This window comes from Arachis stenosperma, chromosome 8 (genome assembly GCF_014773155.1).
Source record: "Arachis stenosperma cultivar V10309 chromosome 8, arast.V10309.gnm1.PFL2, whole genome shotgun sequence".
Classification (NCBI taxonomy): domain Eukaryota; kingdom Viridiplantae; phylum Streptophyta; class Magnoliopsida; order Fabales; family Fabaceae; genus Arachis; species Arachis stenosperma.
This window is the reverse complement of record NC_080384.1, coordinates 16,908,249-16,924,554: the sequence shown is the minus strand read 5'-3', so window position 1 is coordinate 16,924,554 and position 16,306 is coordinate 16,908,249. Positions and strand designations below refer to the sequence as shown.

At 33.3% G+C, this 16,306-nt stretch overlaps 1 protein-coding gene across 1 annotated transcript; it reads left to right on the top strand.

The window, feature by feature from the left end:
- The first annotated feature begins 1,070 nt into the window (after window positions 1-1,070).
- Window positions 1,071-11,169, top strand: LOC130944854 (protein ALTERED SEED GERMINATION 2). Its single transcript, XM_057873419.1, has 20 exons — window positions 1,071-1,281; window positions 1,397-1,465; window positions 2,078-2,155; window positions 2,853-2,987; window positions 3,070-3,171; window positions 3,300-3,428; window positions 3,864-3,979; window positions 4,074-4,191; window positions 5,192-5,297; window positions 5,891-6,036; window positions 6,173-6,337; window positions 6,893-7,003; window positions 7,333-7,444; window positions 8,275-8,621; window positions 8,764-8,854; window positions 9,206-9,301; window positions 9,431-9,501; window positions 9,672-9,799; window positions 10,071-10,182; window positions 10,686-11,169. The coding sequence occupies exons 1-19, from the start codon at window positions 1,210-1,212 to the stop codon at window positions 10,156-10,158; spliced, it is 2,280 nt and encodes a 759-aa protein (XP_057729402.1). The 5' UTR covers window positions 1,071-1,209; the 3' UTR covers window positions 10,159-10,182; window positions 10,686-11,169.
- Window positions 11,170-16,306: the final 5,137 nt, after the last annotated feature.

The window sequence follows — 16,306 nt, the reverse complement described above, 5'->3', positions numbered from 1 at the left end:
GCCGCCAACAGCCTACACGGCAGATTAACGGCGCGTGGGGGCACTGTTACGGTCTGGCCCAAGCCACACACGGGTCGACCCGACCCATTGGGAACCCGACCCGGACGATCGAGCCCTTAGCGCCTGCCACGGCATCTGGACACGCGTCCTCATCATTCCCCTAACATAGCTGGGAGGAACCTTCGCGGAAAGTGGGCTCGTCCCTTCAGGGCCCACCTCTGACACAGTATAAATATCCTTTCACCTCACTATTCTGCTCGCCTGCACATCGCTGACTTGAGCGTCGGAGTGTCTTTGCAGGTGGCACCCCCCATCCTCTCTCCAAGACAAGTGCTCGGCTACTCGGCAAACCCGCGACCAGTGCAACCAAAGCTAAGGCGTCCTCACTCCCTCACCTGTTCACTCGATCTGTCCGAAACCCGACAACCGAACATGACATAAATTGATTTTTCTATCTACTACATAATAACAAATGACATAAATTTAATATTAATACGATTTTTTAAAGACGATTTTAATAATTAATCTATATTATCTATTATGTAATAGTGTAATACTAATATAAGTCTCAAATGGTTAATGGTCATATCCAGTTCTCATAAATAAGTGTATACAGCTTGTTTTATGATCAATTCACTGGCCAGTGGCCACTAAATGATAATCAGTGACAAAACCATGGATTAGTATTGGCTTCTGCATAGTAAGGCTTAGTTAACCCTTTATTATCTTCTTATATAAAAAAATAACATAAATATGTATTTGATTTTTATGTTTTATTTTTAAAAAATATTTTATATAGGATACAATCACTTCTATTTTTTATAACTATTTACACGATGAATATAATAAAAATTTATATATAGTTATTTTTATGTGAAATTGCTAGATAAAAATTATTAAATAATAATTTTGTTAAATATGTCAAATTATATAATACGTCTTAACTAACCACTTTAGATGAGGATATGCTGTATGCAAGTCTTCTCTAACTATATACATCAAAATTAAATTTTTTAAATAAAAAAGAAAGTTTTAAGACACACGAAAAAAAAAAAGAATAATTGAGAAGAGAAGAGAAGAGAAGTGTGTATAACATAGGGGTGAGTGCAGAGGATTGCACCACAGACCAAGTGTAACCGACTCAGCTGCTGTTGATGAAATTCACGGCGATCGACAACGACGACGACTCGCTCTTTTTCTTCTTCTGCAATGGACTCTGTTCCTTTCCACGATGGCAACATCCACCATATTCTCGAAACCCGATACCTTCACTCTCGCCAAGTATCATCCTTCTTCTTTTTCTATAATTTTCCTTTCGAAGGGTTTACTACTTCGCGATTCCTACTTTTTTAATATCTTGAAATAATTACCGAAATGTTTTCTTGTTTTTGATTAGGATGTTAATCATAGCTTGCAGACACACTCCTCGTTGATTCGCAGGCTTACTCAGGAGAGAGAGTTAGAGGTTGGTAAGATGCTTTATATTCATATTATTACTTTCATATGATGAATTAGAAAGTTCATCTTTGATCACTTTTGTATTTCTTTTCTTTTGTTTTTTGAGTATTTGAAAGTAAGGAGTATGTAGCTGTGTTGTTTTTCTGTTCTTGTAGGATTATTGTATTCTGGAAAATTTGTGACATGTGCATATCGGTAAAAGAAAGTGAAAAGAAATTAGTGTATTGCTATATAGGGTTTTAAATAGTGATTGTGTGATTGCTCGCGCATTGCAGTGTGACTCCTTTTATTTTTTATTTTTGGAGTTAACAACATTGCTATACTGTGGTACTGTATCATGAGTTTGTTACTACACTGGCATTAGCATATTCATCCTTTTTTGCCTATTATGACCCTGGGAATTATTTGAATGTTCTCTTGTGTATCTGTTCTTTATGTTATCTTCTTGAACCAGGTAGGAAGTAGATATCAGGTTCTTAAGAATGCTGCCATTTCTCACACATGATTGGAATATAGATTGTCTTCCAGCGTTTAGCTGTTTGCTTCATTTGCCATGTGACGTACCCTCACATTCATTGTTATATTTTTACTGAGTATCCGCTTGCTATGATTTGAGCAGGGCCACCTTGGCTGTGTCAATGCTGTGGCTTGGAATTCCAGAGGCTCATTATTGATATCTGGATCAGATGATACACGGGTATGGCAATTTTAATCTTAAAAAACCTAAACCTGTAATCTATATTAGCAGCTAAGTGGTAGTTCTGATGTAAAAACAGATAAAAAGATGCTGAGCAAGATCTTATATAGGAGATTCTTCTTCTTTTTAATCCCCCCCCCGCGGGGGAATCTATGTCTATAATAATATAAGAGAAATAAGCTTAAGGGTTTCAAGTCCGCAAAACTATTGCGTGTGCCTGTTCCATGAATATATTTCTCCCGTGTGAAAATTCATCTACATTTGGAATTAAGATGGAATTTCTTCTTCCTTGGCTAAATGGGCTTTTTGCCTTCCACATGATCAACATCTTTTCTGCATATTGTGCTTGTGCATGCTTTCATTTCCCTTAACAAGTAGACTGGTTGATCAGGAGGGAGGGAGGACACTGTACTGAGAATAATACTTGGATTTTATAATTAATCTAATTGTCTTTCTTCTCGTGCAATAGCTTATCTTTCTATCTATATTTAGCTACTCTTATCTCTTCAATAAAAATATAAAGTTCATATTCCATAAAAGTTACGATTTACATCTTATATTTTAAAGACCGGACTTGTTTGATGAGTTCAATCTTAAAATATATGAAAAGAGAGTGATAGAGCAAATTATTCCAGTTCTTTCTTTATATGGGCTTTTAGAGTAGCAAAAGGCACTGAATTGTGTGTAATATTTCCAGATCAATATTTGGAACTATGCTGATCGGAAACTTCTACATTCGATTGACACTGGTCATACTGCAAATATTTTCTGTACAAAGTTTATACCAGAAACTTCTGATGAGATTGTAGTCTCTGGAGCTGGAGATGCTGAAGTAATTCCATGATTCATTCAATAGTTGTAAGTGGCTTGTGCAAATTTAGTCATCGATCATAATATATTTTTCCGTTTGGCAGGTCCGATTATTTAATTTGTCTCACTTAAATGGATCTGCTGAAAATGCCATTGCTCCATCAGCACTTTACCAATGCCACACAAGGAGAGTCAAGAAGTTGGCTGTGAGTCATGTGGACCAAGACAATTTTAAATTGAAATATTTTCACAACATAATTTACATGGGAGTATCTGATTTTATTTGCATCCTATTATCTGCAAGGCTTCATTGTTATATATTCATTTTGTGTAGGTTGAAAATGGAAACCCTAACGTGGTATGGAGTGCTAGTGAAGATGGGACCTTGAGGCAGCATGATTTTCGAGAGGGAACATCTTGTCCGCCAGCAGGATCTTCGCACCAAGAGTGTAGAAGTGTTCTAGTAAGTGGTTTAACTTCTTGTAATTCCTCCTGCTTGCAGTTTTGAACTCAGATGTTGTTTCTCTAGCAATATTTGCATACTTTTCAAACCATCGCATGTTGCAATAATTGTTGTTAATAAATCCTACATTAGCGCACATGTGAAACCTTTATTACTGAGGCATATCAAGGGAGATCAATAGGTTGAAATTTACATATGGCTCTTTGGCAGGCACTTATGAGTTGCATACTTGATGACATGATCTCACATGGTTATCTTAATATTCTTAAAATTACATGCCTTGCATACCGAAAGCAGTTAGGGTCAAATCTTTCTATGATATAGTTATTAGAATTTCTCACTGGGAAGTTTGTTAGGAAAACCATGTTGTTTTCAAAAGCTAGAATCCATGGCATAGTTTATTTATTATTTTTCATGTTTAATACGGAACCCCAGCTCGACTTACGGAGTGGAGCCAAAAGGTCACTTGCTGATCCTCCTAAACAAGTTCTAGCCCTAAAATCTTGTGATATCAGCTCAACTAGACCACATCTGCTCCTTGTTGGCGGGAGGTAAATATTCTATGTTGCTACATGTTATTTATTTCCCTTCATAATTTTTTTAATACATATTACATTTTGATATTAAATTCTCTATTTTGTTTAGCGATGCTTTTGCTCGCTTGTATGATCGGAGGATGCTACCACCTTTGAGCTCCTGTCGGAAAAGAATGTCACCACCACCTTGTGTCAATTATTTCTGTCCAATGCATCTTTCCGATCGTGTTAGTTCTGTGCTTTTTTATCTATTATATCTGCTTTTGATCAATTATTGCAAGTTCTTTTTCCTCATAAAAATGAATTCTCAATGGGGATATAGATATATTTTAAGGTTCCTGTCAAAGATATGTTTTTGGTTTGGAATATGAAATTCATATGTTGAAGGGTTCAATTAATGCAATATTCCTGCATCATTGGGTATGTCTTCCTGTTTGTAGGGGTTGGTAGTGGCTGTACTATTATGTTGAATACCTGCCATTTGGCATGCTGATCATATTTCAAGATGGCAGCAGTACATGCTGTTTTATTTATTTATTTATTTTTTGTTTTTTGGGGGGGGGGGGGGGTTCATTACAACACAACACACCCACGTTTTACACACCCTACATGGGTTCCTTTTTCCATTGCTGGCTAAAACCAGATTCGAACCTGGATGTGGCTGTTTGGGGGGCATACGATATGCCACTTGAACCAAGCCTCCAACTGCAGTCCATGCTCTTGAACAACTTCTTTGGATTCCATTGCAAAGCCAACATCCTCTGCAGTTTTGGGCTTGCTTAGATCTTGTGGGGAGGTGGCAGCAATTGGGCATGACAAAAGTCTCAAATGCAGTTATGGTGGTAGTGGTCATGTAGATTTGGCACCGACTGTGGAATGGCAGGGATGGTAGAGGTAATGGTGTGTTGTTGATTTTGTAGAGGGTTTTGGGAAAGATTCCTAGCAATGTCCAACATTGACATGGCTACAGTGGGAAAAAATTCTGATAGTAGTAATAATATCCTAAAAATGTCTAAATCAAACCTAAGTAGTGTTTAATGTGCCCTACTAAAAAATAGGTGATCTGTATTGTGAACCTTTAATTCTGCATATCAAATTCCATGTGTTATGACTTACTATGGTCTCTATTACTCAACAATTTCCCCTTAGGATATTATGCACATGTAACTCTTACTGGAACTAAAAGCCAACCATTGTTGCACTCAAATTGGGTCTTGGTTCTTTCAGGGACATCCAAGCTTGCACTTAACTCATGTTACATTTGGTCCTGATGGAGATGAGGTTCTCCTTAGCTATAGTGGAGAGCATGTTTACTTGATGAATGTTAATCATGGTAAAGCATTTTAAATTGAACCATGTCTTGTTTAGTTGTTTATATCACACTAGTATTACTGTGATGTGATTTTTATCGTATTTTGTTTGATTGGATTGTTGGGTACTTGCATCAATAGTAGCAACAATAATAAGTAACCAAGGCTTTTTTTTTTATATTACATTATCCTAAATGGTGATTTATAATTTTGGATATTTCGATATGCATCTTGAACACGATCAAGATCCAGTTTGATCTATAAGATGGGATGTTATGCTGTGGCTTGAATAATTTAGCAGTCCAAATCTGTGGGACAAGGCTTTGTTGTTACTGTTGTAATCATCATTTAGTATCAAGTCTTCATTGATGAACAATAAATCACATTATTGTCTAGGTGCGGGTATGGTATGGATTTGGGTGTTATCAAAGATCTATACATAAGCTTTTATTTGGGTCAACAAGATCTATTCATAACCTTCCTTTTTGATCAACAAGATCTATTCATAACCATATAGATATAATAAGTTAATAACATCTATTCTGTTTGTTGTTTATTACCATGTTATATAAACTACACTACTTATTGAAGTCATACTCATTCATGTACCATGCAGCTGGATTGAATGACATGCAATATACTTCAGGAGATGTATCAAAACTAATGACATATTCTCCAACAATTAATGGAATGGAATTGCAACCTTCTGTATCTAGTGTTTTCCCAAATGGATTTTCAATAAAAAAGAATGTTGCTGCAAAGGTATGCACTTTTTTTTCTCTCTCGATTTTTATTGTATTTTATATTATTCTATAAACTATTATGCTTTTGTTGCCGATCTGTGGTGAATCTAGCGATATAATTCTCTGGTTTGGCATTGACTAACTGGGTTTTATAGATTGACTACTGCAGGAAACTAATAAAATACGCTGAAAAGACCTTGAATGATGGTCCTTATTATGGAATTGAGGCATGTAATGAAGTTTTGAATTGCTACAGTCTTACTATTGGGCCTGCACTAAAATATGAATGCCTGTGTATTCGAGCTGCACTATTGCTTAAGGTTCTTCCCACTATATAATTTTTCACTTAGTATCCTTGTTAGTCCAATATTTTAAAGTTAACATCAGTTTGGAATTTATAAGTCTAACACTTTTTATTATGATTCTTTCTGTCAAATTATTGTCAATGTACATTATGTTATTCCAAGCTGATCTTGCTTTTTTTTTTCTGCCTTGGCTAATGAAGGGTGGGATGTTTCTTCTCATTCTGAAAATAAATGAATTAGGAATAAAAATCTTACCATCTAAGTTCCTAAGCATCAATGCAGATCACCATTGATTTGTCTCTTGGATATGCAAATTGGCAGAACGTTTGAAGCTGCAAAGTAGTAATTATTTGTCAAAAGGATAAAATTGATATAGAAATTTAAATACTAAACTGATATCAATTTTCTCCCCATGGTTGATGTTAACTTCAAGATGTTATGATTAAGGAGGATATTTTTTTTCCCTCTCCCCCCTCCCCCCTCCTCCCCCCTCCCCCTCTACCAAAAAAAAAAAAGAAATTTCTTCTCCCTTTTTCTTTATCATGTTTTAAAATTTTGATGCTTATCTAGAGGAAGTGGAAAAATGATGCTCACATGGCCATAAGGGACTGCTGTGCTGCTAGGAAAATTGATAACTACGACTACAAAGCACTTTACTATATGTCAGATGCATTGTCACAGGTAATTCTGGGTTGTATAATCTTCACTTTTAGCATAATAGTTCAGTTAGACAATCTCAACTGACTGTTTATAAGGCTTTCAAGGAAATCCAAAAGCAAACAAGTAATCAAAGATTAGGCATCTGAAAATTTTGATGCACTGAAAATTAGGTCATTTCTGTGCTTGGTAAGGTTGACTATATAGTGCTAGTGCTACAATAAGCTTTAGTTGAATGAAATTTTAGGTTTGAGTGTACATTTTCTCCTAAGTTATTTGCCAACTCTTGTTGATAGAACTTATCTTTTTGGATCTATGAATTAATTAATTTATATGTTAATGTTATGTTGCAGTTAGGAAGGCACAAAGAAGCATTGGATTTTGCTGTTGCTGCTCAGCTGTTGGCCCCATCCATACCTGAAGTTGCAGAAAGAGTAGAGAAAGCTAAGAAGGACATTTCTTCAGGTGAGCATAAGTTGGTTTCATGTGTGGATCATAGGCTGGATTTGGTTCTGAGAATAGGGCAAGACAAGACACAAAAAACAGACACATAAAAATTAGAGTTCTTGTATTTTGTTTGGCGATAAACTAGAACAAATTATAAAAGTCCAATTTATTCTCATTTTTTTCATTCAAAAAATTTGGGAAGAAAAATATAATAATAAAAGCTACAATTATGAAATAGTAATAAGAATAATGAAAGAAAAAATAAAAAAAATAAGTTGTACTTCTTGTTGGTGTTTCTGTGTCCTTTCTATCAGGATGGACACAAAATACACTAATTCAATGTCTCTGGACACAATGTCTCTGTCCATGTTTCATCTGTCAAACACAATTTTATGTCTCTGTGTCTGTGTCTCAGTGTTTTGTGCCTGTAAACAAACGCAGCCTATAGTTATTTGGAGGAGGGTAGCCCAGAGTGGTTGATCTATGAGGCCATGATGGTTGCTATTTTGAAATGCATCTTGACATATTGCCATTGTGGCTGCCAAGTGATCCACTCCTGCTATGCCACTATAATATCACTATAGGGTGGATTGAAATTTGATTATAAAAATGTTTTAATGAATCCAGTGAGTGGCCCTTTTCTTAAGAGGTTTGTGCACCATGGAAGTAACTGAAACAAACAATCCACCTTTTTCTCATTGAAACCATTGATGTTAGACTTTTAAGGTTACTATATTGCCAAAATCGCTAAGATTCAACCGAAAAATCATCTTTTTTATGTTGAGGGAGTCAAATGGTGTTTCTTTTTATGGTTTTATGATTATCTAAATGGTTTGTTACTTAACCAGCCGAGGCAGAGAAAAATAACAAGACAAATGATGGAGGATCAAGATTCGATAGTCGAGGTGGGAGAATTTTGTCATTAAGTGACATACTCTATCGTTCGGAGGCTAACAGTGATGCTTCCCAAGATGGTCCAAGATCAGAGAGGGATGACTCTGATTATGATGAGGAGTTGGAGTTGGACTTTGAAACATCAATGTCTGGTGATGAGGGACATGATGTTGAGTCCAATATTCTTCATGGGAGTTTAAACCTTAGAATTCACCGAAGGGGTGACTCCAGAGAAAGCACTGGTGCAAATGGCACTGTTGAATCACCTTCGTCCTCATCACAGAATGACAAAGCTTATCAGGTTTACATTTGTCGGCCTTTTTTATTCATATTATTGCGTTCTCGTTAATCTGTATCTTAGATAATAATTTGCTTTCTTCTAATTCTATTTTGTGTTGACAATGGTTTCCTTTTTATTTTCCATTCACTTTGTTGTGATGCAGTCTGAAGCAGCTATTGACATGAATCAAAGATATATTGGCCATTGCAATGTTGGAACTGATATAAAACAGGCCAGTTTTCTTGGTCAAAGAGGTAAATGACTTTCTGTTCTCGTGATTTTATATAAACTTTCATGTAGAGAAGCAAGCGCTTTCATCTATTAGTCTCGGTCAATCTCCAACGAAACTATATGTACCAGAAAGAATTATCTTTAAACAATCTCAGCAGTCGGCACCAGTGGTTCATGTGTGTTAAGAAACATATTGCTCCCCTTAAAAAGAGATGAAATTATATTTATTTTTAGTTGTTCCCCTTACTTTGTATGATAATACATTCTTTAGGAATGGAAAGCAATGATTTATACCAGCATAATCAATTCTAGTTTTCTTAAAATAACAGTTAGTCCATGATAGGCACAATATTTTCTTGTATCTTCATTTGCAGGTGAGTTTGTTGCTAGTGGAAGTGATGATGGCAGATGGTTTATCTGGGAAAAGCGAACCGGTAGACTCATAAAAATGCTGAACGGTGATGAATCTGGTAACCATTGTTTTCTCCATGGTTTCCAGTATTAGCAGCCCCCTCCCCCCCTTCTCTCTCTCTCTCTCTCTCTCTCTCTCTCTCTCTCTTTCTCTGTGGTTTCCTGAGGATTTTGTTTCTACTCTGCAGTTGTAAATTGTGTACAATGCCATCCATTTGATTTTGTTGTGGCAACAAGTGGAATTGATAGCACAATAAAGGTGAGAAGGTTGACTTGATGTTGCTGGTGTGTTTTGGTAGAATGGAAACCTCCTTGAGAAATATTGTAGCGTTTTTTTGTTTTCTTTTTTCTTTTCAATAAGAATGAAAGCTTTTGGTTCGAATAGAATATTTCTGAATCTCTGGTAATTTGGTTATGCATTATTTGCAGTTATGGACTCCAAGTGCCCCTGTTCCATCTGCCGTAGCTGGTGGTGCAGCGGGACCAGAGACTGCTGATGTATTGGTTGCTATGGAGAGCAATCAACAAAAGTTATCCCGTGGTCGTGATTCCATTCTGTAAGGCTCTTGAACCCAGCATCTAGGCATAACATATCATTTGTGGTAATGCCGGCTAGAATAATGGTCATGTTTTGGGAAGCATAATGGCTTGTAACCTGTTAGGAACACCCCCCAACAAAAAAATAAAAATAATAAAATGAAAGGGGGGAAGAGTCCTGTATTTCTTTGTTATATTGCGGCATTCAAGTACATAGGTATCTCCATTAGTGCTTCCTGAAGTGATCCACTGTTTTAGATATGTTTGATTATATCGTCGTGATTTCTGCAGGCCCTTTGAGCTTTTGGAGCCATTTAGAATGCATGAGTTTCCCGAAGGATCCCTGCGCCTGCGTCCTTTTGAATGTGCCCAGAGCTAAACATACACTAATCCTCACATGCTGGTAAATTTTCTCTCTTGCCCAAGTCAATGTTCACGTCTTGCATAAGTTAATCTCTGTAGAAGCCTTGTTGCAAGCTATTTGAAACACAATAAGTTTATCCGAGTACATACTGGATTGGTATATTTTCTCCACAAATTGAACCATTTCTGGGTTTTTATCTTGTGAAACCATTATTTATTATCAAAGTATTGATCTCTGTAAGTTCACTTTCTTTATTCTGCACGGTTTTTCATGTCGTATTTCTTATATTGTATACCTGAAGTTTTTAATGTATTGAATGTTATTCGAAACTTAGAAATCATGCCTTTTCAATATCTTGAAAATGCCCTAAAAACATAACCAAAAGAAACAACTCGTTAGAATCTAAGAATGGACAGCTTTGACTGTGGCTGATCCTTAGTCTTGCTAAATGGAAAAAAAATGGTACATACCAAAGTATTTTACAACATTCGGCCCTTCCAACTTCTAATTATGTAGCATTTTTCATGTTTGTATTATTGCAGGTACCGTATCCTGAAGTTGCATGAGTCTGGATTAATCAGTGATGTGTGGAAAACTGGAAATTAACAATAATGGGAAGCTATTATCCGTGTGGTAGTAGAATTGACCAAGGAACGCTTTTCAATGACAAGCGAAATAAGTTGCAACATTTACCTCCTTGGTTTATTTCCTAAGACTTCGTGATTTTTGAGAATTTTTTTGTACAAATTTAGTGGTCGTCTCACGGAGAGACATGTTAGGTGACTGATATTTCTTTCTTGCATTTGCTTTGCATTTGAGCCAACATTAGTCAAACTTTTCATCTTCTTCCATTAAAAGTGTTGGCTCTTTACTTCTTTAGTATTCCTTGTAATATAATATGTATAGTAAAAGGTGATACCTAAATTGAAATATGATGAGGTTTATTAAATTTATTTGTACAGTAAATGTTCCAGACTTATTTCTTGATTGTCGAGAGGATTTGATTCAATTCCTATAGGAATACTACATGATGATTTTAGGTTTTGGCCATCCTCGGGTATTGAGGTCTTACTATTTAATGATTAAGGAAGAAGACTAATTTCATTTTTTATGTAAGGCTTAATCTTAAAAGAGAAAATATAGAGAATATCAATTATAGTATAAACTAGCAGAAGGATGCAAGAATCGACAGGAAATGACTGTAGGGAATCTCCTAAGAAAGCATGGTCTTCTGAGATTTGGCAACCGAGTCTAGAGAGCATCACCGAAGAATGAATTAAATTTGGGGGCATGCGAAGCCATGAGTGTTGATGATATCCAATAATATATCAGCCGGAAGTTTATACTATAATTTTGTTACAAAGACTAATGAAGGCAAATTTTGTTACAACTGCTTGGAAGTTGAATGTACATATCAGCCGGATAACTACATGAAAGAGAATAAATTTTGTAAACAAAAATGAAAAGTAATAAATCTAGCGAGTATCATTAAACACTAAAATACAGAATTATTGTGTGAGAGTAGGTGTACTATATCATAGCCGGAAGAATTACATTATCTGATGGCATGGACCATCCTGTTTGTAACATTCAAATAGAGGGGGCCTCCAATGGTTTGCAATTTTGAGTAACCCAAAAGAAGTCCATAGAAGCACAAAGATGGAGAGAACCTACTTCAAATTCAAAGTCCTAAAAAAGAATGTGTACCTTGTTCATGTGGAGACTGGGAGGACGCGTTGTTCTCATAGTCACAGGTGTCGCCCTTTTGCAAGGAAGTGTGTTCTAAGATGCCCTCGTTAGAATCCATCTTTATTACTTTAGCAGCTAGTCTGAAACCAGAATCCTTCAAATTATCTTGCAAACTAAGAAACTGAAAATTCGCACATACCAATTTGGAAAAAAGAGAAAATTTCACAACCTTTACCTTGGATCGCAAATCGGTCGAGCTGAGGAAGCAGCTTCAGAGTTCTGCAGACTATAGACACATACATGGCAGCGTGGCAAGTAAGCTGAGAAAGCAGCTTCAGAACTGCGAAACAAGTAATAAGCATGTGTAGCATGTTTTTGTAATTTTTTTAAACTTAATTTCTCTTTGATAGTTGGTTGGCTAAAAAATTTAGTTATGCAAATGAGATGAGTGATATATCTTAATATTATAATTTTTTGTATTTTTTAAAATTGTGAGAAATATAAATTGGAGGGTTCCATTTATGTTTAAAAAATTAAAAAATTTTGGAATACACAAATTGAAGGATTGTGTATTCCAAAATTTTTTTAATTTTTAAACACAAATAAAAAGTTCTAATTTTTGCTCTAACACCACAATTGCATAAAGTACCTATACACTCTATAACTACTTTTTATACGTTTCTCCATTCCATTTTTAAATTAAAAAATACTAGTAGGTCATCTACTCATCTCACCATCTATTTATAATATAACAAAAGAAATCAAGATAAATTGACAATTATTTTTGAACATTTAAAATTTTTTTATTATACCACTTCATATTATGATGGCATCATCTAGTTTTATTCTTTGTATCATAACTTATGATTTTTCTCATGATTGAGTTTTTTTTCTTTTTGTTTTCATAATACTTATTTTTTAGATCTTTTATATTTTTGTATATGTATATTTTTTGTTTTTATGTATATTATTTTATATCTCTAATGTTAATATTATTTTTTAATAAATATAAGTTAAATAATAAAATCTAATTTAATATCTCCTTTCATATTAGTTCTTATATTTATTATATAAATTAATATTTATTTTATATTTTTTCTTATTATTTTTATTTTATATAATCTCATGCTTCTTATTCTATTACTTAATTCTTGCAAATGTTTTCAACAAGTATTTTAAGATTTTAGTCAATGATTATAGTTTTTTTAAGGTTACTACACATATATATAATTAGATGTCTCTAAACATTAGAACATATAATATCTCATACTTTCTCCCTTTCATTCTTATTAATACTAACATGAAGGCCGTGCATTTGCACGGGATTTCATTTTAGTCAACATGTTAAAAAATAAAATGATTTAACATTCTCAAAAGAAGAAAAAATATAACTGAATAGTTCACATTTATTTATAGAAACTATTCATAACATAAAGCAAAAAATAACATAGATTAATTAACAAGTTCACATATTATACATATTATGTATTTTAGAGGATGAAAAATTAAGGTTCTAAAATATGATACACATCCCAAAAGTAAATCAGAAAGTTGAGAATCCACCTAAATAATTACTTTTAGTTACAGAAACTTGAATTAGATGATCTTCTTTCAAAACTATCTTAAAAACACATGAATATGCAACTTTAAGTTTATACATTTTCACAAAATCTTTCTATTTATGACCAATTTTGTATTATCAGTTCTTGTCTTTACTTTTTAGCACATTCATTGCAAATCTTTTAATAATCTCTGAGTCCTTAACAACAAACTTCTAATATTTTGATCTTTCAGTATTAAGTAGTAACCTAACAAAGTGATATGGGATATGCTGTGTAAAAAAAAAGTAACAATTAGTCCATAAAAAATAAAGTAACCAATAAACATGAAAATATAATTATACAAACTTACAAATCGATCAGCTTTGACTTCATACTTAGTCAAGATCTTGTCATGATCTAGAACAACATATTTATTTATTTCAATGTTAATTTATAGAAAAAGTATCATGAAATTAAATATTACAACAATGAAAAATGTAAGACGATGCTATACAAAATATTCTAAAATACAAATTAACTATTCTACTCAATACAATTTGAATGTAACAAACCTAACCACTAATTAGTTTACATTAAGAGATACAAATTCAAGAACACATGTAAACTAATGTAATATTAAATCGGAAAAGAATAAAAAATAATATGAAAATAAAAATTAAGCATAAAACATGTAATCCTAAAAAATTTAAAAGAAACTAATATGCAAATATTTAAAACATATGATAATACCTTACGCTAATAAATTTTGTGTTAGACCACCGGCATCTCGATCAATATCTATATCATTTGACATTTAAAAAAAATAAAAAGAACATTCAAATAAAGAAAGAAAGAATATAGTATTAAGGAAAATTATAAAAACAAAAAAAAGAAAAAAAAGTCCATATATAAAAAAGATCATAATTATAATAATAAGAAATATAATAAGTGAAAAGGAAGGAAAAGCTACAATATTTAACTATTAGAGAAAAAAAATAACTTATAGTATTTGTGGATGTAGTGCTAGATAATGAAGAAATAACATTTTTTTTTATAAAATATCACAAATAGTGAGCACAATACAATATATATTATATCTAACACTTGGTTGAGAAATACATGAAAAAAAAAATTACACGAACCATGTGAATGTTGAGATTTTTGACTTCATTTTTTTTAAACATTTCTTTTTATATAACCTTGCTAAAGCACATAACTGAAACATTTAAACTTGATTTGTCTCACAAAAATAATATAAGATAAATATATCAATATGTAGCAAAGAATCTTCAACATGATACTTGAATCATTTTGTTTATTAAAGAATACCAACTAATCACTTCAACAAACAAAACTATACACATATATATAGAGACACACACGTATATAGATATATCTATGAAGTAAACCTACAATAGGAATGGGAGAAAAAATCTAAAACTCAGATATCTAATATGCATATGATCCTAGTCTAAAAAAAATATGTAGAAAAATCTGACTCCTAAAATATAGCACCAAAGCTATACCTAATAATACAATATACCTAGTACATAACTAGATAAAAGAATAATATATAACTCATAATTTCTTGTTTCACACTCACAATAATCTTATATGTTTTACCCTTTGATATGGATCCTGTTGTTATTAAGATGACCATTATTATTATTATTATTATTATTATTATTATTATTATTATTATTATTATTATTATTATTATCTTCTAGATATTAGATTTAAAAAAAAATACCTTGCTAGGATACTCAAATAATTATAAAATAACTATTAATGAAAATAAAAATACACACTACATGAATAAATAAAAAAGCTGCTGTATTTCATTTATTCTTGTGCTTTCACACTGATGAGTTTGGAAAACTCAAATTTATTTTGATGATAAACAAATATTATTGAAATAGTTAATTACAAAATTATAAATTTGATTTTCATTTAACATATGTTAATTAATAATTTTGTGATGCAGATTTTCTTATTGGGCCAAAAATAAAAGATAAATATTGCAAGCTCAATATACTTAAAACCATTCAGCCTTGTTTAAATGTTTTCTCTATTATGTGGCTGAAGCAATTTGTAATTATTTGGGCCGAAATGAAAAGAAGAGATCCCAAGCCCAATAAAATTAAAATTCAGCCTTATGCAATTTTTGTCATATGAATGTTGGCTGAAATGTTTTATTACTTGGGCCAAATTGAACTATTATTGGTATAAGCCCAAGTTAATTATTTTTGCTATACACCCAATGCATGATCAAAAAACAATTAACCAGGAAAGCAAATGTTGTTATTGCTTTATGCCTTCAACGGATCTCACACTTCACTATGAGAGAGAAAGTGTCATTGATTTGATTGAGGACATCAATGCTGCACGCTAAACTACAAGGGAAGTAAAAGCAATCTCATTTCAATTAATTTGATTCATTTAATTACTTTTCTTCTAGCTCTATCCTCTCTCTCATCTCTTTCTTCTCTTCGGTCATATCACAGGAAATTATGGAAGCTAAGTTGAGCTACCAAAAGAAAGAAGAAGCTATATGCATCAAGACCATCGAACTGATGGCAAGAAAATATAAAAATATAGTGGCTGAGATTCTTATCACTTATGGTAAGATATGGCGATGAGATCTTGACTTCTCCATACCAAAAATGGTTGAAGGAGATTCGGCCAGTAAGGAGAAGATCCTTGGAGAGATGTCTTGTCTCTGCTTTTGGGTTCACTCATCACATAAGGTAGCTAGGGTGGCTACGTGAGGAAGGAAGCAAAAGTGGAGCAGAAGAAGTCATCATCATCATGAAGCATCAAGAGCCAAAAATTCATCTTGGAGAGCGAGCCAAGGATGGAGTGCTCGGATTGATGAAGATTGATGACCAAGGAAGGACTAGAGGTAATTGCATGTTGGTTATTGCATGGGTTAT

What these genes read in the sequence shown, in the direction of transcription:
- LOC130944854 (XM_057873419.1), top strand. Translation starts at nt 1,210, where the DNA reads ATGGACTCTGTTCCTTTCCACGATGGCAACATCCACCATATTCTCGAA. An exon ending in AAAAGAATGTTGCTGCAAAG is followed by an intron (nt 6,037 to 6,172) that starts GTATGCACTTTT and finishes TGGGTTTTATAG; the next exon opens with ATTGACTACTGCAGGAAACT. An exon ending in CAGTTTTCTTGGTCAAAGAG is followed by an intron (nt 8,855 to 9,205) that starts GTAAATGACTTT and finishes CTTCATTTGCAG; the next exon opens with GTGAGTTTGTTGCTAGTGGA.